The sequence below is a fragment of the Yamadazyma tenuis genome, chromosome 6 (assembly GCF_029203305.1).
Source record: "Yamadazyma tenuis chromosome 6, complete sequence".
Lineage (NCBI taxonomy): Eukaryota > Fungi > Ascomycota > Pichiomycetes > Serinales > Debaryomycetaceae > Yamadazyma > Yamadazyma tenuis.
This window is the reverse complement of record NC_089466.1, coordinates 53,011-76,843: the sequence shown is the minus strand read 5'-3', so window position 1 is coordinate 76,843 and position 23,833 is coordinate 53,011. Positions and strand designations below refer to the sequence as shown.

Below are 23,833 nucleotides of genomic sequence, written 5' to 3'. Positions count from 1 at the left end.
TCGTGGCGTACAAACCCATCTATTCCCAAACTACGGTTGATCGTGACAACCTTTTCCGCAAAGTCGCGCACCAGGGATGACACAAGTTCGGCTTTGGTAGCTGCAAAATCAATGCGATTTATTCGTTACTCGATATATTCATTAATCTCGTTACAGATATACATTATTTTAAAGGGTGGTATGATGGAAGCTCTCCAAGAGCTTGTTGAGCTGGTATTGTTCGTTTAAGGCGGTTAACTCGATTAAAGGGTTGACGTCCACGGGAATGGACCTGAGTTTTTGGGTGGTGGGTTCAATCGATTCCATGCTGATATTGTCTAATGAATCAAATGATGAGTTGGGGCTAGGTCTAGATCTATCGCAAGTAAAAGCCGACTCTGCTGAAGATGAAGAATAAATGGATGCGGATGATGACTTTCTGATAGTCGAAAATGTGGATGATATTGGGTGAGACTCGAATGATCTTTGCGAGGAGATTGGTGATGCTGAGATTGGGGTGATAGGAGGGGCTGGGAAAGGTCCGGTTCCTGTTTGTGGTGAAGAAGCGAGTATTTTGGGTGATGTGGCGTGCAACTTTTGCTGTTGTTTCAAGTACTGCTTCATTCTATACTTGTTCATCAAATTGTCTTTGATGGGACACAAAAGCTGGGAAAAGTGATGAAACAACTCAAACTCATTGACAAGCAAGTGCCAGTTCAACAAGTATAAGAGCTGTCTTTCCATGAGATTTATGTCCTTCAAGTTGAAGAGCTTGTTAGTCAACTTTAACCAGTCGTAGTTTTTCATGCTAAAGTCATTGTTGAATTTGATGGATAAAATCAAACACGATAATAAAATCCTGTGTCTGGTGGAAGTTAACCCTTTGCAGTTTTTAGGTAATTTGGATTTCAACCGGTTTAAATACACCACGGTAGACATGAGGATGCCGTTATTCAAGTCCAAGGCCTGGATGAGAGTGTTTAAGAACTTCAGCACCGAAGGAAGCTTTTTATCATCATCAACATAAACAGTGGAATTCTTGTCGCAGGGGATTATTTGTAAGGTTTTAACTATGACTTTTTGAACAAGGTCCTGGTCGATAGGCGATTTGATGAAGAGCTCGATGGCTTTAGAGTCCACAGAATCCATTGGAAGAAAATGGGTATGAATAAAAGATCGTTTTATCAATAAAATATTGGATAGCACAGACAACCTGGCAGGTTCTTATACTAAGATTAGCCACCACCTGAAAAGTTTTTTTTAATAAAATACTTTTAAACATGCAACGCGATACACCATCCGGTACATTGACAACAGGTTTAAATCAAGCATTCTACTGCCCCCCAAATCACTAGCCTTTTTACCTCCTTTTCGCACCTATCTGCAGGTGCATCAAACAAAAATACCTAATTTGGGAAAATTAGACGCGTACTTCACAACATTTCAACGTATCGCAGAACTTAACACTTTATTGATAATCGAACCTTTCGACGCCATTGTCACACAGCCCATCAATCTCAAGGTTTTGTTAGAATTGGGAAGTAGATATAAGTATAAAAGCTTTTTACAATAACTGAGCATAATAGATCTCGAAATGTTGTAGTCAAATATGCCTGCTTCAGTCACATATTTTGTCCTGTTTTAACATGAGATGAATTAAGATGAACACCTCCAATAAATGGATGTCGAGATTTTGTATAATTGGGGCCAAAACTTTGATAATGTCGTTCTGGATGGGGATCTGGCGTACCAAAGACTTAATGGTTGTGACCGCTTCGGTTCCGGGATTAGAAATCGCTGGTAGAATGATTATACTTTGTTGTGTATTGACTATATCGATGTCTCCTTTCAAGTAAACACAATTTTAACAAACTTGTACAGAAGTTTTTAGTCTTTCCAAGAGCATGGTCAACTCTTTCACCCGGAGTTGTATTCACATTCCCATTTCTTCAACCACCTATGCAACATCTATTTAAGAGAGGTCCACATAAAGGAAATAGATATCATCTTGGGCCAATCTAGAGCGCCCCCGGACCCAGTTTTTTGGCCCATTTCGGATGCTCGACCGTTTCTGTAAAGATCTTCAGTTATATTTTCTGCAGACATGCCCAACTGCAGTTGTGCCAACGCCATTTCTGCAAGTTATGTGCCAGTCGTCTGTCAACTGCCAGCACATACTAGCTTACATGTTAACACGTCAAATGTTCACTACCTGGTACAACTACCATCTCACGTTATATTTACTCTCAATGTTCATAAGCGATGGTTTAGTCTCGTCTCGCAGCCATATGCCAACCGTCTTAGCCTGGGCCCGTGTCACCGACAACACGATATAACCGCCGTTTCACCTCCAGCCTGGCGCCTAAGAACCCCGACTGCCACAAAAACATGGGGTTGAAACCTTACGGGATCTACCCCTATTCAGGCTAAACAAATACGTGGCATGGCACCGGCCTGCAGCATAAAAAAACAAGAGATGAGAAAAAAACTTTAGCCGAGATTCTACGCAAGAGGAATATACAATAAGTCTGTACAAGTGGCCTGTATGTTGTTCTAGGTCATTGAATGAATTTTGTGTGATCTTACACTGTTAGTACAAAAACTTCGGTTTGGTTTAATCCATTTCGTAGGGGTATCAGAAATTTGGGTATACTTGGTCTATCATGCAATGAGTACTTCAGACTGGTGCACAGCATCTTTGTCTTCATCTAGCCCATGAAATGGTGAATTGAAACATACGTTTTCCTGACTTCTTGGAATGTGGTGAATAACAGAAAATTTTTCACGGTGCAAGATGAGAATTTATACCGAGATGGAATGCGGGTAACCGTTTGGCTGCAAAGTCTACATCAAACAATTTAATATTATACACTAAACAAAGGCGTCATAAAGCCCCCAGATATTGTCATCATACTTCTCCTGTGAAAAGAATTCTAGAAACAGCATATCTTTAGACTCGTCCTTGGTGTCCTTGGTGTCCTTGGTAAAATCACTGGTAATTTGAGCCCAAAGCTTGTCAACCTCCTTGTTATTCAACATATCGTTATAGCCAGCCTCGATATCGCTGGAAAATGATGGTAGTGAGTTCTCCTGGTTTGGCGGATCATTGTACAGGGTAATAGGTGAAGGTTCCACTCCTTCTAAGTTGGTCAGGAACGAAGATGTTCTGTTAAACTCTGGTTCTGATTGGGTTTTTCTTCGTTTTATTTCTTCGGGGCAGAAGTATTTTCTTTCTTTGATTTTGTCCAAAGTCCCTTTGTACATATCTATCAACTCGTCGATATCAGACATGGGGATTTCCTGGAACCACTTCACCACCTCATAGAAATCACACTCATCGTAGATTTCGTTCAGAGTGTGCGCCAAAAGAAGATAATTGTGGGCTTTGGACACTCTCCAAGCATAGTAGTACCGATTAGCTAAACGGGAGATCGAGGTGATGTTGTACTTCAGCACTGCTTCCATGTACTTGGACAACTGGGCATACTTGTAGAATCTTACCTGATAGTCGTAGGACTTCATGTCAGTGGAGTGGGTGGTAGACCGCTTTAATGAGTGCACTGTGGCATTAACTCTTAGTATAAGCGACAACGTGAACTGACTCGATTTGTGCATATACAAAAGGAGGTAGGGATTCAAGATGAAATCAGCTGTGGGCCCAAAGTTGATGTGGTTTCTACAGATAAGCTCGCTGTAGAATGGGACCATTGACAACGTACCGACACAAACGACTTTTTTGAGGTAGTATATGAACAACTCCATGTTGCCTTTAAGTTCGAAATTTTGCATGAATCCTGAGGCCATGCTGGATACGAATCCAGTCAAGTTGATCAAATTCTTGCATTTCATGATCTTAGTGAAGGGGTACCTATAGGCATCATCTTTAAAGCTGATCATGAAATCCTCAATGTTTCCAAATGTTTTGTAGATGGTCATCTCAAAATCCAGTAGCATCTCTGTGATATCTTTCATTCTGCTTGGTTGTCGAAGGTTAATTACTTTCTTCAAGATACTGACCAATTTGATGTAGAATCCTTCGAAATATGCAAACGTAGAAATCACATCTTTTTCCATTTCCACATCTTTGATATTCTCGTTACCCTTTTTGTAAAACGGTAATCTAGTGTCATAAAACTCCGGTTGGATTGCAAGAGGCGTCCCATATTGATAAACTTGGCCGATATCACTTATCAACATAAAGAACCATAACTTACGAAGTAAATTGTTGAATTTTTCATCATCTTTTCCTTCTTCGAATGCTTCTGGTTCTCGATTGATAGCCATCTGGTATGCACTCTGAATCATCATCCCATTGGTGATTAAAGCTGTACCTCCATCAGCACCTTCACCTTCTTCGGGGCCAAACTTATGATATAGGGTCAAGAGATACATGAATTGGAGCACAACAAAGCTGGACTTACGAAGTAAGTCAAACTGGAGTAAGCACTGCTCCGCCATGTACACGATTTGAATACTTATTGGGTTCGATAAGAGGAACTTTGTGTCTTGGGCTTCCCTACTGGTGTCTGTGGATCTCAAATTCTCTTCATTCACTTCTTGACGGTTTGAAAACATCGATAAGTACGCAAGCCGGAGCATCACCAAAAGGTTTCCTATGTAGGCGTAATCCAACCGCTTTTCAACGTTTATCTTTTCCACATTTTCCAAAACATAATCTTCAGGGCCTATGAGTCTGGTGATTTCACTTTTGAACAGCTCTTCATCAAAGAAAGACATGAATGGATACACATCCATGAAAAACTTGTTCACCAAGAGCCACACAACTTTTTTACAAGGTAGCACACTGAGCACCTTGTCGGCCAACTTCAACTCATCGTCTATCGAAGAATTCATAACTAGTCCAAGCGAAACCGCGGTGCTGCTGATGATTTTCTGGCTTAGCTTACTGCCCTCGGAATTAACAGATGAGGATGACACCTTCTTGTACGGTATCAAATCACTAGAATCAGTAGACTCAATGGCCTTTATTTTGAACTCCCGTTCTTGCGCATTGCCCGGGGTGTCTTTAGCCAACACCTTACCATCCACAAGCTCCAACATATCTCTTTTGCTGGAACTTAAATATTTCATAACGAGCCTCGCACCTCGATCTTTGACAATAAACGCTTGCCAGCTAAAGATCCCAAAATTAATCCTCCTCTTGAAGTTGTTAAGAAGCAATGAGTTGATTCCATCATAAAAGCTGATGGTCTCATCCAGAGACACGTACGGGTTTTTGGCCAAATACTTCAATTTTTCGAGCACCGGGTCACCGGGTATTACACCATCTCTGTAGCTCACCGGGTCGCCCAAAACTGGCACCCAGTTCATGGGCGGGAGTTGCACTGACAGATTAGGAGATGGAGTGGCAGCGAGCTGAGGTGTGGTATTGAACGTCAAACTTCCACCACCAAACCGCGGCATCGAATAGCCGTTTGTCAGTTCGGGAAGTCTCGTAGCCCTGTCGGCATCGGCTGGTACGTTCGGACCCTTGATATTTTGTTCCAATAACGAGATTTTCAGTTTGATCACCAGCAACTCGGATTCCATAGCACTATTTGTGTACCTTGAAAACATGTGGCTGGAATGCGGGAATGGCCTGGAGTGAGCACCAGTACCACTGTCGACACTGCTGGGGCTCGCGAGGTCATAGGCGGTTGTATTTGTGGGACTATTATTGATTCCATTTGTGGATTTGAAAGTACGGACCACAAACGCAGGTTTAGCCCCCAAGTCTTTGAAACTGTTGGCATTGCCATTTGTGTATTCGTTAGATTCGTCTATCCCTGGGTACAGACACTTCTCTGCAACGTTATACCTGACACAAGAAGAGCATGGGTTGCCTCTATCACATTTGACTTTTCTCCGTTTGCAATAGTTGCAAGATAAGGAGATGCGATTTCTCTTGCGTACTCCCTCGGACATGTCGTCGTTCTGGTGTATAGGGGTGTAGAGAGTATAAATACCAGTGCTAGTAGAACGTGAATAGCGGATTTAATTTGTTTGTCTGACTTACGCACTTTTAGGACGAATTTAGAAATGATCCTGCATACATTATCGAATATACCATTAGATGAGAGTTGGGGTTATACGTGTATTAGAAAACTCATAGGCCGAGGCCCGCTCACTCCAAATGCGGATTGCTGGGGTCACCATAGAGTTCGAAAAACTTCATAAAGTCGTCGCTTTTGAAGTTCGCGTCGCTGAAACTTCCAAAGTTCATCAGCAGAAGGACCAGGTCAAGACCTCCCATAGGAGTATCCGTCTGACCCCTTAACACACTAGATACGTCCTTCTCCATTCCATTTACATCGCCTCCTCTGTTGTCACTGGGGCTGATGGCTTCTTCTTCAGTGGGTTTGTCTTTTAAGTCTTCGTCCTCAAAGGTTCCGCCATGTTGAAAGTTCATATTGAACATCTCATTAGCACGTCTCTGTCTGTGCTGATTGTCTTTGGCAAACCTGAATTCCTCACATAGCTTGCACAAGTACTTGATTTCGCTAGCAGAAAAATATTGAAGCATGTTGGTGGTGTCCAAAATGGTCGACACATCACTCAAAGCGTACGCAAAGAATACTTCGGCATTTTGCATGCACTGTTTGAGTACGTAGTAAGTCAACACGTAGATTTTGTACGAATTGACGTACCGTAGACTCAATAGACGGAAGTTCCCCACGAATAACTCAGCTTCCACAAGTATCAAATTGAAGAGCTGGTTGATTGCTTGAAGCCGTTCTGCCAGATCGGGTTCAAACGTCTTAAACGTCAAGAGTTGCTTCTGGTGGATCAACCTGATAAAGAATGACGTCAAGAAACTGTGGGTTTTGATCATATATCGTTCGTTTGCCGCAGTCAACACATAGTCGTAGTTCTTGCCGAAAAGCTCGACCGAATTGTCGAAAACATAAGACATGATATACACCAATTGCACCACGCTTTTAAAATGTATTTTGAAAAGCTCGACTCCCGAGCTTATACTCGTGGTTTTGTCGTCGTTGTATTTCCTCTCGTAGTTCAAGGCAATTACGTAGTAAACGGATGACAAGTTGGCTCTCAACAGAATAAATGTCAAATACTTGACGATCTTCAAATACGATTCTTCGTGTTCCTTGCTACCGGTTTGGAAAGTGGATTCTCTGGCAGATTTACAGATGTAATCTTTGAAGAAATCTTTACCGAAGAATTCAAGGAAAATGTGTTCCAAAATATTTGTCTCTGCTAGTATATCAATAATCCTTGGTTTTTTTTGGAAGTTGCTCAATATTTTGCAGATTTTCCTGTAAGACTTGGAGATCTTGTTTATGGTTCTGAAGGTTTCTTCAAGCTCCGTACCACTGTGCATGTAGTTGGGGAAAGCAACATCCGAAACTTCAGCGTCATAAATGCTCAAAATTGAAGACCGGTGCATCGAGGTAGCCGCATCGGTGACCGCCAAATAATGCCACATACTTCTCCAACATTCAATCAACTCCTTATTCTTGTTAATGGTTTCGTGTTCAAAAAACTTGAGAGGATCCCTGTTTAAACCTATTGATAAGGCATGTCTGACAGTAGTACCAAATAGAATCTGGGAATCGGCAGCTCCTACTCCATGACAATCATTGGGAGCGACCTGACGGTAAAAGTACACCAACGACAATAGTTGTACCATTCGGAATGTACTTATCAGTGAAGTGTGCTCATCCGGAATACACAAGTTTACCACATCGGCAAATGTCTGGAAAGATACACTTTTGCACTCCTCCACAATAGAAATTTCAAGTTCCGAATACTGGTTGTGAATCCGATGATTATGGATCAAACTTAAGTATCCAAGGCGTAATGTGACTAACATTATCCCAAGTATATTCAAGTGCTTGTCACTCTTGATATTGAAGGAGGTATGCCGTCCATCTTCCAGTTCAAGAAACTGGTCTGTAACCGAATAGAAATCTTTCATCACCATATCCTGATTCACAATGGGAATAAAGGGATACACCCACTTCATGAACCGGTCAAAAAGATGGATCACTGTAAATTTAGAAGGAAACACGCTCACCAACGCTTTCTCAACGATCTTGTAGTACTCCTTACGGGAATTTCTACCCAGGTACAACGCCTTAAGCCCTGGTAAAATCGACAATGGTATTTCCTTCTTCTTCTTCTCCATATTATCCTTTTCGTCCTTAGCAATGTTGATTCTGGTAATCACCAAAATATCCTCTTCTTCACCCTCTTCCTCTTCTTCTTCCCCTTCCTCTTCTTCTTCTTCTTCCCCTTCCCCTTCCCCTTCCTCTTGTTCTTCAGTACTGTCTTTTTTGGCCACGGCTTTTTTCTCAGACTTTTCTTCTTCTCCATGGCCATTTTTTGTGTCTCCATTTCCTGGAGCTCTTCTGAGCACTCCATTAGAATCGTCTCCCACACGGCCATTGTGCTCGTTTGTCAATAACCTATTCGGCTCAATCTCAACATCAAGACGATCGTCATCGAGCATAGCAGGCGAAGCAATGTCCTCTTTGGGGGTTCTCTTCGTATCTCTGGGACTGAATTTTTCGGACCTGGGTGAAACATCCATCGATGTCAAATCCTGGCTCATGCCCGACTTGGGTCCACCACCTGGAGTCGAGTGCTGGGAAGAACGGTACCGTTTGTTTTGGGGAGAAGACTCGTTACTGGTCTTTTTTCGCTTCTTTTTGGGTATAAACTGGGCAATTTCACCCTTTTTGAGCAATTCGACAGCAAACTTCCTAAAAAACTTGACGAACCGGTCACTCTTTGTTAGCCCCACATACGTCAAAAACCCATGGTTCTGCAAGTATGGACCTTCAAGCAGTAACGGGAAGCTAGCGTTGTCGAAGAACGCCTCGATCTCATCGTTGGGGTCTATCCGTAACTGTGAGTTTGGGCCAATCGATACCACCATCAGCCTGTCGTTCGAGTTTTTTATGGGAGGGAGTTGGACATTTTTAGGATCCTGAGGACGGAAGCCTTCGCCGTCATCGTAGTAGTTGATAGAAGGAATGGACTGGTGTGACATTATAGGAATGTTATTAGGGGCCGGAGGACCAGTTGGTGGTGGAGCGATGTGGTGATACGGAACCTCGTACTGGAACGAGGAAGCAGTGGTGGAATGAACTGATGGTGGGCCTGGTACCCCGAGGCCGGGTGGGGCTTGCGGGAGGGCCAGCCCCGATATCAGGGCATGGTTGCTCGAGTAGTCGATCTGGCTATTAGTGCTGCCGAACGATTCGGTACTAGGGATTCCGCCTGGGTAGTAACTAAACACTCCCGTCTGACTGCCATCAGACGGAGGCTGGTCTAAGGCCAGACCAGGCGCCGATACCATGGCGGCGGGTGGTGCCACCGATGTCGCCGGCAGCACCTCCATCACAGCAACATTTGTCATGTCTCTGGACCCTTTTCTGGTGGAATCTGAGTCATCATCGTTTTCATAATAGCAAAGATGGGCAATTGACTTCTTCCGACATGATCCACAAACAGGCTTAACCCTGTCACACCGTGACTTACGCTTGCGGCAGACCGAGCACGACGAGGGGATTCTGTGTCTTCTTTTCAAAGAAGTATCCATGTGAAGAGTGGAGAAACAAAAACGAGATTATTTTTTGGGTGAAAACAAATGGGAAACACGGTTTTAATGGTGATTAATTACTATCTGGTCCTGTCGAGTGTGAATTAAGCGAATATAGCCGGTGTTTCTGATAGATCTCTTTAATGTGAATTGGTCGTGTTGAATAGAGAAATGGTATTTGAAAAGTTTGGGGCTTTCGCAGCAAAGTGCGAAGGTTATGATGCTAGAGACAATAGTGTAACGAGGACATTGGTGACTCGAGGATTCAAAGGCACGTGACCCTGACCTCTGCGAGATTTCAATTCTATAAAAACTACGATTTAAGACACAGTATTTGAGTTTGGCTGTTGCCGTCATGTGTTGCACCCATCATCCCAAAGCCTCGGATTTCGCCTGCGACTTCTTCTCTGCACTCGCCGACCGCTTTTCTCCATCTCCGCAGTCTAGTTTTCTCCAGCTTCGCAGCACACTTGACGCGTTCGCGAAAAACCTCCATTCAATACACCAGCACTGAAAACACGATCCATGAGCGCATCCGAGTCTGAATCTGACGACGTGTACCATAGTCCCGACGAGTTCGATGAACTCAACGGTTTTGTGGTGTCAGACGTCTCTGAAAACGAAAATAGCGCTGGAGAAACCGGTTCTCATACTGACGATGAAAGCGAGGCTCCTCGAGACAGAATGAGAGAAATGGCATCTGTGCTCAAGCCCAACGAGAACCATACCCAGAAGATTCTCAAGGCGCATGTTTCCGTGTTGGTATCGGCTTTGGGTGGACCCGACTATACCTCCAGTAACGTTCCACAGCCTTATAAGCTCGGACATGACGCGTTGGCCTGTCTCAAAGACATCAAAAGATGGATCAAATCAGTTGACGAACGTGGTCAGTCCTACGATGTGGCACTCGCGTGCGCTGATTCGGGGCTTCTTGTAAATGACTTGACGGTGATGTTGTGTCAGTGGGATTCCCAAGCCTCTAAAGGTGAACCCATCAAAAACGCTCGAACCATGGAGAAAATCATGCTTGCAAATTTGGAACTACTTGTGCTTTTGACGTGGCCCACCGAGTTGACGCCAGAGTCCAGTGAGAGCCAGCGGTTGTCGTTCTCCAATCTTCGAAAGACTCAACTTGTGTACAAAAGGCACATCTTACATTACAACAAGGGTCAGACCCTAAAAGCGGTTATCAGGTTGGTATTGGCGACAATGGCTAAAGAGAAGGCCGATAGAGAACCCAAGGACAATGCTATTTTGCGGTTGGTTCTATTTTTCATCAGAAACATCTTGTATATCGCTCCCATCACGTCATCTATTTCCATGAAAACCACTAAAGACCTTGCGAGTCTTGATAGTATGCCGGCAGGCGTGACGACAGAGGATATCTCAATGAGTACTGTTCTCAACTGCTTCAAGAGAAATAAGGTGTTGATGTTTTTGCTTACCATGTCCAATTCAGTGGGTTCTGATTTTGACAAACAAATGTTCGGGCCTGCTTGCCTTGAATGTATTTATTTGCTAGTCAAAAACATCCAGGTCGAACACATAATAAGTCCAGTGAAACTTGATAAGCATCCGCAAACGAATCCTGCTCCTGTTTCAAGTGAAAGCGCTGCTGGATCTCAGTTGACTGATTTATTAAAAGAAGAAACGAAACGAAAGATCTCTCAAAAACAGCACTTGTCTACGAGACATGGTAGATTTGGATCTTTGTTGTCCATTCAAGGAGATGAACAATCGTATGTCATTTCTGGTCAAGAAGCGTTGTTGAATGCTAATCTGTCTTTGGATAAGCTCGACAGATCCAAAAAATGGACCAAACCAAAATCTTTCAGGTATGACTCCGACGAATTTACCAGAGGTGAAAGACTCTACTTGAACACCGGGTCTATTCTCATATTGAAGGAGTTTATCAATCAATTTTTGGCTGGGGCCTGTTTCAATAATCTTATTTCCAATACCAGTAGCTTGTTTTCAAGTGCTGATGATCTCATTACTATAGATCCTTATGAGAGGGCAGTCTACTTCTTAACACTTGCATGGTTTTTGCGGTACAAGCGTGAGAGGAATCAGTTGTTGAAAGACAATCCCAAAATGTTGGAAAACTTAACTGATGATGACGATTCGGTTAACTTTAGTTCGATTAGAGCCGCCTTGAGTCAAACCAATTTCATTTTGATTCTTCACTACTTCAGAAATTCATACACCATCAAGGAGTGGAGTTCTGTTCATGTGGCTATGATTGCATTCTTAGAGCTTCTTCTTATTTCTCATACTCTTTTCATCTCAAAGCCTAAAGAAGTTGAGGCCGATGAAGAAGAATCTCAAGAGGAGCTCGATAAAGAACTAGGCGAAGGTATAATAAGAAACTTGTTTACTTCAAATGATTTTCTTAATGTTCTTGTACAGCTTCCTCAATCTGCATCTAAGCATTCACCTGAATATTTGAAGACCTGCATCCATATTGTTCATATTCTTTTGAAATCATTCGAATCATTCACGAAAGAAAATGTCAAACTTTACATTCAAAAGAGAAGAAGGAAGGTCAAAAGGAGAGGTGAGGGTGCCAATGATATGGACGGAAGAATATTGCATAGGTTGGAAGAGAGAGGTATGGGCTATAGTGAAGACGAAGAGGCTGATGAAGAAAGAGCAAAGGAAGAAAAGATTGAAAGAGAGCTAGATCTTGCTAAAACAGAAATCAGATTCTTCCACACTGCGACTGTCACCTCATACATTGATTACTTGGCCGAATATGAAGAATTGACCCATGAAGAAATAAAAAGATGTTTGTCCTATTTCCATAGGCTTTTCGTGGTGAAGAAAGATCACTCAGCCCTTTATCGGCTTGACTTCATGTATGTGCTTCATCGGTTACGCTCATACCTTCCTAGGTCTTCAAGCATGAGAAATCATGTGGATGAATTTATTGTTTATTTCATGAAGAAGTTCAAGGTTGCATTTGCAAGATTTCCCAATCCTATAGAAATCTTATTCCCCAGATTTGAGGAGCATGAGATCAAAACATTTTTAACCACTGGCGAGTTGACACTGAGATATTCCGAGTCAAAGTCTCAACCTAAACTTGCCAGACAAATTGACTTTATACGTGAATTCTCTTTTGAAGAAAAGGTAAAGATCTTGATTACTGCATTGTACTTGGAAGAAAAGGAAGCTTTCATTGCTTGGTTGATTTCAGCTCTCGATGCCATAATTCAAAAACGTCTATTAGACGTTGCTAGCGGATCTACCGAAGACGCTAGGGCCATATCCTTGCAAGCTCCCGATAAGTTCAGAAGATTGCTTATCAATAATCCCCAAATCCGATGCCTTTTGACATTAGTTAAGTTTGATCTTCCAGACATCCTTGAAGAGAATTGTGAAATCCCAGGTTCTGTTACTTCTGCCAAATTAGTTGAATTCTTGGAGTTCATCAAGAAGTACATTGCTGCTCAACCGGTGAACTTTGAAGATGGAAAGGATGCCTTCTTCTTTTTGATCACCAAAGATTCTTACGGCTACGATGATGATTATGACATTAACTATAGAGGGTATGACCCTGAAGATGAATCAATTGCTTTCGAGACCGCTGGAAATCAAGAAAAGTCCCATTACATGGAAGAACTCGATCAGTTAGACCGTCTCGAAGCCTCTATATCCAGTGTTGGACATGGACAGCTTGGTGTCGCAAGAAAGAAGAGAAAGGAAAAGGCGAATAAGCCACCCAAGAAGAGTTCAAGAGCTCCAAAGGAGACTGGACCTCGTGGATCAAGACCCAGACAGCCCGTTGCACTTCCTCAGCACTTTACCAAGTCAGCAGAATTCATCAACGATTCTGATGATGATAGTGATGAAGAAAAGGATGAAGAGTTTTTCGCCAGAGAAGAGAAGTTGCGGCGGTTATTGCTGGAGTCCGGAGGTATAGTAAATTCCACCCAATTGGAAGATTTCAAGAAAGTATGGAAGATCCTCGCCACTGATACCGATAAAGATCTTGAAACTTCAGTTAACAAAGCCGTTGCAAATGCCACTGACAATCTTCGTGCTTCTCAACACCAACAGTCGCAGGATCTTTTTGGGTCCTTTTCTGACACCCAAACACAAACCCAAACCCAAACCCAATTCTCTAACGATGATGAGAATAATGTCAACAACTCCACCAGGTTACTGTACAGTTCTGAATCAGACTTGTCCTCTGATGAAGAAACTCTCACCAATGATGTCGATGAAAGTCTAACAAGAGATGAAAATAAGGAAAACGAAACTCCAACAGGTACCCAAGTAAATCCAAGAAAGAGACCAATGGTGTTCAGTGACAACGAAAGTGACGATGAAAATGTCAGCTTTGTAAGTGCATCTGGGGACGTTTCCTTGCGTAAGAGAAAGATAGTGTTGGATGATGACGATGACGACGATGAATAAATCTATATGCTAATGTACAAAACTAATCTGATACACAGTGGTCTGACTCGCCAGAGCTTTTTAAGCTTGTTCGTATACTCATGAACGAGCTGATAACCATCACCAAGAGTCCAAATATGGTGCATGCCACAGACGGCAACGTTTTCGATAAATGAAATTGCCTTTTCTCGGTGTTATTCAAGCTCTTGTAGTCTATTTGTTCCCAGCTGAGTTTCAAGTAACACATTGGAGGAATTATATATGCCATTAGAGAGGCCGAAGTGGCTCCTATAAGCTCGAGGATAATTCCTAAGTTACAAGTGAACAAGGCTACACTCATACTTGTGAACACAAGAAAAGTGGTGATGAAAAAGTGCTGTTTTGAGCTCAACTCGAAATGAGAGCTTCCGCTTTCGTCACCGTTACTGTGCAATGAGAAGTAAACAATGTCTCTCATGACATCTCGAACCACGAATATCTCTAGTGGGAAGGTTGTGAGCATGTTCAATCCAAAGCAGAACCTAGCAACATTGATCCAATTATCGTTGCTTTTGAAGTTATTCAAAATATTACCTTTAGTTTTTCCACCAAAATTGACAAGTCCGTTTACAGCCATTAAAAGACAACATATCATTGATATTATGCATACCACATGGGTAAGCATATCGAATCTCTGCTTGACCTTGGTTTTCAACGAATTGTAAATGAAGGTGGTATTATGGTGACACACCAAGGCAAAGGAAATCACAGAAATTCCCTGGAAAATGTTATAATTTACCGTCCATTCGGCAGTTGAAAGCGGTTGTCTTAAAGATTTGTCAGCGAAAGGGCCTCTGACCGCAACCAACACCACGATAATCAACATTCCAAAAAGTGCAAACCCAGACGCTCTGGCCAATTTGGAAATGTCTCGGTTCAAAGATAACGGATACGATATGCAAGTGGTAAAAATGGTGATTATGACATTTCTGTGGAAAAGCCACCCGGCAGCAGAAGACTCTGTAATTGAAGCAGGAATGAATGCCTTCAAAACATGAGGAATAGTGTCTCCAATAATGACACAAAAGGCCATACATCCGCCATACGCAAAAGACCCCACGGAAAATAATAACAATATTCTTCCAAACTTCCCGTAACAATGGGCAGCAAAATCCTGGTATGATTGAGTTCTTGCCATTGTAGCATTTTTCACAATCAATCTCAATGTCCAGTCAATGAGAAACGTTAACAATATTAGCACTATGATCCCTCCTACAAGTCCAGTGTTCTTAAACGCAAATGGTTGACCTATTATCCCAGCACCAAGAATGGAGTTGGCCATATTCATAAACGCCATTTTCATATCACTTTTGCCCTTTTCATCATCAACAATAGGTGGTTCTTCATCGAGAGAATGGTCAAAGTCAAGAGAGTCAAGCGAGTGGAGCTCGATGTCTTCGTCAAGTGACTGGTGAAGTCTAGTCTCTATAGACGGCTCAAGGATGCCTTGTGTGTCATCTCCAGAACTTTGGGGAATTGAGGTGTATTTCCTAGTTTCCTGTGGGTCTGGCATGGTTGGAGAAGCTATGTTTTCGATCTTGTTGTCAGTCGCGTTTTCGGGGCTGCGGGACGGACACAGCACGGACCTCGCGAAAACTTTGGACCCAGCTGTCTTGGGCCACCGAACAATGCGACTTTTTGTGGAGCTCATCGAGAAATTATTTTGAAGTAGCACTGATAATATGAGTGGAGGAAGAAAGTTCGATAGCAAAAAGTATAAGGATCTCCGGGATTTTAAGAGCAAGGAAATAAAGCGTTCCTTGGTTCATAGGGCCCGGTTGAGAAAGAACTACTTTAAACTAATAGAAAAAGAAGGAGGTAGACCCTCTACGGATCCAGTCGATGAGCTCAAAAAAGAACCTACTAAAGGTGAAAACACTCACAGAGAAACCAAAGGCCCCCGTCATGAAAGAAACGACGTTAAGAAGAGCAACTTGACGTATTATGAAAAATCCCAATTGATCAAACAAAGGAAAGAAGAGAAGAGACAAGCGATTCTCCAGGACGTGAGAGAAAGAAGAGATAAAATAGAGAAGTCAAATCAACAAAGAGACAGGATGAAGGAAAAATTGTCCCAGAAAACGAAGCACGGACAACCTCTTATGGGCCCCAGAATAAATAACTTGTTGGATAAGATTAAGAAAGATATGAGCTAAGAAATGACAATAAATATAATGTAATGAATTGAAATTCGTCTATTTACAATCTATATTAACTAAATGACTTCCTGAAGTTGGCAAACATCATGTAGACATCATAAACTAGTAACGAGTTGAGCCTCTTTTGGTACGACCACCATGCACTTATTGTTTGAGACAACCATCCAAGAGAGTACTTCTTAGTGCTTAGTGGAATTTGAGCTTTGGCTTCGAGGTAAACCGTTTCAGCACAGTACCTTGCAAGAATCAAAAAGGTACGTTCAGGGCCTAATGGACTCTTGAGGTCCTCGTCCAAATGCCTAGTAAGATCATTGGTTTTCAATATTAACAACACGATCTTGGGCATGTGGCTAAGAATGCTCATCAAGTCCTCAAGTGCTCCTTCAGTGCTATGAAGCTGTGTTTGGATACTTGCAGATTCCTGTTCGGTTCTCCTGCTGGAAATATCATAGTTCATTGCAGTATTGGGATCTCTTCCAGTAATTGCAGACAAAAATATCTTGAACTTCTGTTCTCCTTCAATACCAGCAAACTTCTCTGCATACTTCTTCATCTCGGGAACATTCTTATCAAGCACAGCCAACCAGAAATGAGAGTAATCCCGTTTCATCTCAAGAGGAATATCTCTGTATAAACCGTGATCGTACAAGACAATCTCAAAGTTGTGACCATTCTTCGACTGAGTCTTGGGCAATGCTCTGATGGCCAAGTTCCCTCCGTGAGGATCGCAGTGTAAAGAAGCACCAGGTTCAAATATCATACTATTGAATATGTGAGACAAGCATGAAGATACTTCAGCTGGATCGATTTTATTTGTCTTTAAGTACTGTATGTTGTCCAACCTTGACCCGATAACGCACTCCATAATCAAGATACGCTTGTTTGCACTCACTATTTGGGGAATTCTCAAAGCGGTGATGCTTCTTCTGTTCTTGAAAAACTCGTCAGTGCGTTGGGCATTTCTAGCTTCGTTCGTGAAGTCCAACTCTACAAAGATAGAACTCTGCATCTCATCACCCAACCATGTCAACGGATATTCAGGGAACACTTTATACATCAAGGCGAACACCAACTGCGTGAGCTTGACATCTAAAGGTACAAACTTTTTCAACGAAGGATGTTGAACCTTAACAGCCACCTTCTGGCCAGTATTTCTCAAAGTAGCCATATGAACCTGAGCAAGAGAAGCTACTCCCACGGGCTCAACACTGAAGTCACTAAACATCTCGTCCAACGAAACATCCAAATCTGACTTGAACATTTCTCTGATCTCTTCTATCGTGGACTGCGGACACCGATCTTGTAAAGGAATCATAGTAGACGTCCATTCTTCGGGCAACAAATAGGTCAACGCGGTGATATGTTGGCCAAGTTTAATAAAGATTCCCCCGTTTGTCTCAAGAGCTTTCAACGTGATATAGGCGGCTCTTTTATGAGTTCTCTTCAATGCGAGTTCTCGGTCTCTAGGAGTGTGGTACTCAGCATCAAGAGCATCTTTATAGAGCTTGAAGCACCTGAATGTTGCCACGGTCACTACGCCTACTCTCTCACAGATGGAAATGGTGTTTTTGGTGGTATCATGGAAGATTTGATTTGTAAAATACAACACAGCACCTGTGATACCAAGACCACCGGTGACCTTCAAAGGGGTAGGGAATTTAGTGCGGTGCCTGGGGAAGGCTTTTGAAGACGAAAACTTTAATCCCTGTACAATGTCAGCACCTCTGGTTCGGAGTGGGCTCTTGTGGAACACGGACTTTCCAGCTCTGGCCAAGCTTAATTTCAACATTGGTGGTTTTAATGAAAATTGAATCAGTATAAAACCGCGAATACGAGCTGCGAGAAGCCATGGCAGTTAGGAACGCTAAATAAGAATGCTTTTGGCAGATTTTAGCTGAGCCTTGGGATACATTACGGTCAATGTATAATGGCTAGTTGAAAGCCTTTTTTTGCAAACTTTTCATTCAGCAAAGCCCATATTAATGGAGTTTTTAATTCCCCATGGAACAATTCACATGTATATTTTCGTGGTTTGCACGACCTCTCTTGATAGTATTTGCTGCAAACTCGGACCCGGGAAAACGAGATTTGCATCCACTAGACACAAACACATCTTTTAAAAAAAACATTTTTCAGCATGAATAATGGGGGTTACCAAGTGTTTCAAATTTCACCATCCAACGTATCTAATGCCTGGGGGTTGTCGTATCTTTTGAGCATGGTAGCCTTTCTTGTGGAAGAAGGAATCATCTACCTTGCGGGTGGAAGCCAACACCCTTGGTTAGTGAAATTCTATCCAGACAACAGGTCCAGCCTTGGTAAACGGTGAAATTACTTTTTATCTTGAAACATGGTTTCAACTTGTGGGAGTTTTGTGGCTGTCAATCGTTTATAAAACAGCAAAAAAGAGCCATGACGACACACACTGACTCCCACTTTGGGGAACATATTTCGTGAGTTGGAGAGCTCAAATGCATCAATTCATGAAACTTAAAGAAGCTTACAGAACTTTACCAGTGTGTTCAAAAATACTATACATGAATTGTTCAATGATTTGGAAAGGAACTTAGGTTTAGATAATGACGACCCACAAAAATATATAAACCTGCTCAAAACTTCAATGGTGTTTTTGAGCCGGTTTATATTCAAGTTAGGTCTGTTGCTCTTCAATATCAAAGAGGATGTAGATCGGTGGAAAATAGTACTTGCCGAGACAAAATCTCTTTTACCAGCATTGAGAGAACTCGACTTCACCTACAAGGTATGGGAAAGCCATTTTATATGGATGTCCAAGTTTCATATATCTACCTTAGCCGATAGGTGTAAAACAGGCTTCAAAGTGTACTGGGACCTTTTTATAGTATCTGCAACAAAGATCTTGTTACGCTGTCGAACTGTCTAGAATACATGGTTTTTTTGCAACAGAGCTCTGAACACTAAAAGAATTCTTATATTTGTCCCAACAGGGCCCATTGTTCACACTATTTGCCGTATGGTGGACATTTCACCGTTAGGGGTGCTAAATATTTGGGTGTACACGACCCGTGTGGTTTTTTGCAGCAAGTTTTGAGGTAAGAAGTACAAACACACTCACCACATGGGAAACAAAGCTAATAAAAAGAAGACTAAGGAAGACACCCGCATTCTTGGCCCAAGGCATATAACCTCTCCTTCTGACACAGTGGTTAAACGAATGACCAATCGTCCTCAATACCGCTCGAATTACGCCGGGTTTCCTCTATCCTTCCAAGTCCCCAGTGCTCCAAGTGATCAGTCTGTTTCCAATCTTTTAAATAATGTTAGCCATCTTTTTACAAAACCGATGGTTTACATAGACAGAAGTATGGGATCACTTTGCCCTAGATTTGTGAGCCCCAGTACGTTGGAGGCCAAAGCTTTGATGAAAGCCCCGGGAGAAACCACCAGGTTTAAGGGCATGCTTGGAACCACGGTAAAAGAGCTTGACTATACTATTGAAGAATGGCTAGGACTCTTAGGGGTTGGCTATGACCAGCTCATCAACACCATGAAGTTCAATATGCGGTTGTACAATCTGATAAAAGAACCTGATGAGATCCTCAGATGTCCAGTTAAAGATGATGGTACCAACGTTGAAATTTTGCATGCCCACCGCCGTCCAGCAACATCTCTCAAAAGGCTTGGTAATGAGCAGCTTGAAGATCTTTGCAAAAAGTATGGAATCAGGGTGTTTGGAATCGGTAAAGCCAAGAGAACCATCATGTTGACCCAGCTTGATCTTGTGTTCAACAAACCTTATTCGGCAGAAGATAGCTTTCCGATATTCGAGTTCATGAAAGGCTATACTGGAGGTCATCCAGATATTTCAGTGATCAAACACATAATCGGTATGTTTCCGAATATGAAAGAGTTTAGAAGTAAGTTAGATGATATGTCACATCAGTTAGGTGTTCTAAAATTGGATGGTTCCGGAAATGTCCTAGTGTGTGAGGTTAATTGGTTACAAAATATCCTAGACAAGCAGCTTGTTGATTTGGATAGTATGGAGAACAAGCTTGAAAAGTTCAATTGGATGTTTAAGGGTATACTTGATAAGTTCCAGGGCAGTTTCAAGAGGGAGATTAATCTTGTAAAGACTGAGATTGAGTTGATTGTGAGCAGTTTGGATAGTACACGCAGCCATATTTACAGGTTGAAGAGCCAGATTGTTGAATTGAGGAACAAGGCTGGTAGATATAAGGTCTTCGTACAGGGTAAGAAGAAAGCCAAAAAGGCGGTGCTGAAGAAGCCTAACTTGCCTCGTACTATTGGAGACCTTCGTGCGGCCACACAAGCACTGTTAGCTGAAATTGTAGAGTATTATGGTCTATCTCTGTCCCTGCGAGACCGTAGTTGTCTTTTCCAACAGATTCTTGAGTTCTTGCACATCAGTGAGTAAGTTTCACTTTATGATCTTTTGGATGTAGCAAGGTTTATGGCAAAAAAAAAGACATACCTGCAGAGTTCTCACATAGAAGTTATCTACATCAATCCTCCTCAAGGTGGCATAGGTTTGAGTCACCTCCGAAGAATCATGTTTCCCTCTTCAGAGAATTTAGCATCTATAGCTTAGTAGTGAATGTATATTTGTGTTTTCCACCCGCTGGCCCATACATACAAGTTATACCCTTGTTTGTAATATTAGTGCCAGACCTATCAGAGAAATACCCGGGCCTGGATACGATAGCCTTAAAAACTACTTTGTATTCAGGCTTTGTTGTTTGCTGCCCAATGGATTATTTGGGTGCGAAAAGGTAATATGCAGGGACTGCTCCGTGCAGCTGCCAACATTTCCTATGCTTTAAAGGGACAGAGTCCCATCCAAAATTTTATTCTTTAACTAATCGCCAGTATGAAAGGTGTCAGAAGTACAATCGAAAACACGTATCTCGAATTAAAAACTTTATCGTCAAAAGTGAACAGAGACAAGCGTCGCATGGATAGAGTGATTGAGAACATGGAAAATAACATTGATGATTTGTCTGCCACTATCGATTTCAACTCTAGTATCCTGGAATTCCGTTGACACAACGAAATAACTTGGTTTAAGCAGCCTGAACTACCAATCAGTTTTCCAGAGAAGCGGTATCATCCCACACCTTACCATCCTCAAACTATTGGAGAGCTTCGTGGTATGAATGTTGAGCAGCTTTCTGCAATGTGTAAGTACTGTGGTATTGGGGAGCCAGTGAGTGAAGTTGATTCTGCCTCCCTTTTGAAAAGATTATTAGATTTCTTCGATTTACACGTCAACTAAGTCCCCAAAGGCGAGTGTTGTGTATTGTAATTTGAATGTTTTGATTTGACGTCACGTAATGTAACGCGACATGGGTGCTCCCGTACCCACTTCTGTAACACCAAAAATAAACGAATATGCACGCTATGAATGAAAGTTAACTGAGGATGGTCCAAGCATAGTCGTCTGATTTTTTAGTGATTTTTAGGCATTTTCTCCATATTTGACTCAACCTCTTATTGTGCAATTATCTTTTGCAGCATTTATAAAACTGGCATGATTCGCAAATTCTACAGGAAATAGCAAGAAAGATCCCAATGTGTAAACACATTTTATAGATACCCTCTCCATCTTCACAACAGAGTTTCACAAAGATATTTAACATATGTTACACCATTCAATGTGGTTTCTGACTCCCTTCCTATGTGTGACCCAGCCAGTGGTTGCTGAAGCCCAATTGCAAAAGCGGAATTGACACGGAATCACTTACTGCATTCGGTATGCACATATTCCCCCAGGCCTTTTGTGGGATCCGATTACCACTGGCGCGGAATTGCTTATCTACTATATAAGGCCATCAAATCTCGAGTATTTTAAATCACCACAGAATACTTCTTGCCGTCGAGCTTCCAAGTTATAACCTACGCCCTCCATGTTAAAAGAAGTGCTTTTAGGTGCTTACACTACCATAGAGTCCAACAAGAGTGCTGCTCTTGTGTTTCTATTCGCAGCAGTTTTGGTGTACAACTTGGTCTTGTACCCATTCTATATATCACCATTCAAAAGCATTCCTGGCCCTTACCTATTTCGGATCTCCCGACTCCCATGCTTACACTACCAAAGAACCAACCAGTGGGTCTACAAAGTCCACGAGCTCCACAAGGTGTATGGAGATGTGGTGGTTCTCGCACCCAATGAGATCAGTGTTAATGGTGATCCCAAGTATTTGAACGATATCTACACCAAAAACTTCCCCAAGTCTAAATTCTACGAAAACTTCAGAAACCACGGGTTTAAAGACAACATGTTTAGTTCGTTGGAGAATGATAGACACCTTAACTATAAGAAGAATATCACCAGCATCTACCTGAAGTCGGCTGTGTTCAACGGCAAAAACACCACCCGTTCAGTCATCTTGAAAAAGGTCGAAAAGTTGCTCAGAAACATTAAGGAGTCAAGTGTGGATGGAACCAAGCCCGACTATATCAACGCTGCATCTGAAGTGAATGTCCATGGTAAAGGACATCATGAGAAAGATAAGTTATGGTTTTTAAAGGGTGGAAAAACTACCAACTTGGGTATTGATGTCTACTCGCTTTTTGGAGCTTTGGCATTGGATGTGGTGACAGCCTTCGAATTGGGTTCCGAAAACAGCACCGATTTGTTGGACTTCCCAGAAAAAAGAAGCATTGTCACCTATCACCGGTATGTTGCGTCGATGGTATTCTACACAACGCTCATGCCGCAATTCTGGGATATGGCTGCAACTGAGTTAATCAAGAAGTCGTCTGCTATCGTCGAGAAATGGCAGTTGGGAATTTACCACAAGGCCGAAGAGAATGTACCTGTTCTCACTCCCGAACAGAATACCACCACCTTGGAATTGTTGAAGAAAAACAACTTGACGGGAGAGTATGCCTATTCTTTCTTGAGTGATAACATTTTTGCTGGTCATGAGACCACCGCCATCCAGTTGACATACTTAACATACGAGTTGTCCAGACCTAAACATCATTACTTGCAGAGAATGTTGAAGGAGGAGTTGGACAAAGAGTTTGGTGCACCTTCAAGAGAAACCGATGTGATTGAGGATTTCGAGAGGGTTGATACTTTACCGGTTTTGAATGCGTTAATCTTGGAGAACTCTCGAGTCCACACCTCGATTCCTGGAGCAGAACCTCGTGTGGTTGATAGGCCCTACACCGTGAATGGAACCGTTATCCCCCCCAATACGGTGATCTCGGTTCAGCCTTATTCGTATCATAGAGTGGAAAAGGTGTTTCCTAAACCAGATCATTTTGTGGCTGAAAGATGGCTTCCACGGGAAAATGAGTCTGAGTCTCAGTATGCTTCCCGGTTCAAGTTGATGAACAAATACATGATTCCATTTGGAAAGGGGGTTAGAATGTGTCTTGGGATGAACATAGCTCAAATCGAGATGAAGATGGCAATTGCAAACATTTATTGGCATTATAACTCAAAGATATGCGAAAACTGGGCCCAAATAGTTGAGTATGACGATTTGGAAAAATTACCAGAACCTATTAAAACTGCTAACCAGGTGGGAGATAAGCTTACTGACGAGTCGAAGATGACTATGTTTGACACTTATACCACTCGGCCATACGATGACGAATGCTGGCTTGAGTTCTATAGAAATAAGTATTAGGACCAATTTATTTATTGAGACATAGGGAGCGCATTGAAAGTGAC

At 42.2% G+C, this 23,833-nt stretch overlaps 9 protein-coding genes across 9 annotated transcripts; 4 read left to right on the top strand and 5 right to left on the bottom strand. All coding sequences in view use genetic code 12, as the record gives it.

The window, feature by feature from the left end:
* Nucleotides 1-168: 168 nt before the first annotated feature.
* PCL1 (PHO85 cyclin-1) lies at nucleotides 169-1,128 on the bottom strand (the record flags this gene model as incomplete). Its single annotated transcript, XM_006687419.2, has 1 exon — nucleotides 169-1,128. One exon carries the CDS (start codon nucleotides 1,126-1,128, stop codon nucleotides 169-171), a length of 960 nt encoding a protein of 319 aa, XP_006687482.1.
* A 1,722-nt stretch (nucleotides 1,129-2,850) lies between these two features.
* Nucleotides 2,851-5,556, bottom strand: PSN45_004246 (uncharacterized protein; the record flags this gene model as incomplete). The annotated part of the gene is made up of 1 exon (XM_066158246.1): nucleotides 2,851-5,556. The coding sequence occupies one exon, from the start codon at nucleotides 5,554-5,556 to the stop codon at nucleotides 2,851-2,853; it is 2,706 nt and encodes a 901-aa protein (XP_066014343.1).
* Nucleotides 5,557-6,103: 547 nt separating this feature from the next.
* PSN45_004245 (uncharacterized protein) lies at nucleotides 6,104-9,547 on the bottom strand (the record flags this gene model as incomplete). The annotated part of the gene is made up of 1 exon (XM_066158245.1): nucleotides 6,104-9,547. The coding sequence occupies one exon, from the start codon at nucleotides 9,545-9,547 to the stop codon at nucleotides 6,104-6,106; it is 3,444 nt and encodes a 1,147-aa protein (XP_066014342.1).
* Nucleotides 9,548-10,072: 525 nt separating this feature from the next.
* Nucleotides 10,073-13,969, top strand: TOF1 (Topoisomerase 1-associated factor 1; the record flags this gene model as incomplete). The annotated part of the gene is made up of 1 exon (XM_006687204.2): nucleotides 10,073-13,969. One exon carries the CDS (start codon nucleotides 10,073-10,075, stop codon nucleotides 13,967-13,969), a length of 3,897 nt encoding a protein of 1,298 aa, XP_006687267.2.
* Nucleotides 13,970-13,991: 22 nt separating this feature from the next.
* PSN45_004243 (uncharacterized protein) lies at nucleotides 13,992-15,500 on the bottom strand (the record flags this gene model as incomplete). Its single annotated transcript, XM_066158244.1, has 1 exon — nucleotides 13,992-15,500. The coding sequence occupies one exon, from the start codon at nucleotides 15,498-15,500 to the stop codon at nucleotides 13,992-13,994; it is 1,509 nt and encodes a 502-aa protein (XP_066014341.1).
* Nucleotides 15,501-15,669: 169 nt separating this feature from the next.
* FYV7 (rRNA-processing protein fyv7) lies at nucleotides 15,670-16,143 on the top strand (the record flags this gene model as incomplete). Its single annotated transcript, XM_006687206.1, has 1 exon — nucleotides 15,670-16,143. The coding sequence occupies one exon, from the start codon at nucleotides 15,670-15,672 to the stop codon at nucleotides 16,141-16,143; it is 474 nt and encodes a 157-aa protein (XP_006687269.1).
* A 55-nt stretch (nucleotides 16,144-16,198) lies between these two features.
* On the bottom strand, nucleotides 16,199-17,935 carry PSN45_004241 (uncharacterized protein; the record flags this gene model as incomplete). The annotated part of the gene is made up of 1 exon (XM_006687207.1): nucleotides 16,199-17,935. One exon carries the CDS (start codon nucleotides 17,933-17,935, stop codon nucleotides 16,199-16,201), a length of 1,737 nt encoding a protein of 578 aa, XP_006687270.1.
* A 1,308-nt stretch (nucleotides 17,936-19,243) lies between these two features.
* On the top strand, nucleotides 19,244-21,190 carry PSN45_004240 (uncharacterized protein; the record flags this gene model as incomplete). Its single annotated transcript, XM_006687208.2, has 3 exons — nucleotides 19,244-20,513; nucleotides 20,640-20,675; nucleotides 21,024-21,190. 3 exons carry the CDS (start codon nucleotides 19,244-19,246, stop codon nucleotides 21,188-21,190), a joined length of 1,473 nt encoding a protein of 490 aa, XP_006687271.2.
* Nucleotides 21,191-22,052: 862 nt separating this feature from the next.
* Nucleotides 22,053-23,789, top strand: PSN45_004239 (uncharacterized protein; the record flags this gene model as incomplete). Its single annotated transcript, XM_066158243.1, has 1 exon — nucleotides 22,053-23,789. One exon carries the CDS (start codon nucleotides 22,053-22,055, stop codon nucleotides 23,787-23,789), a length of 1,737 nt encoding a protein of 578 aa, XP_066014340.1.
* Between the last annotated feature and the right edge of the window lie 44 nt (nucleotides 23,790-23,833).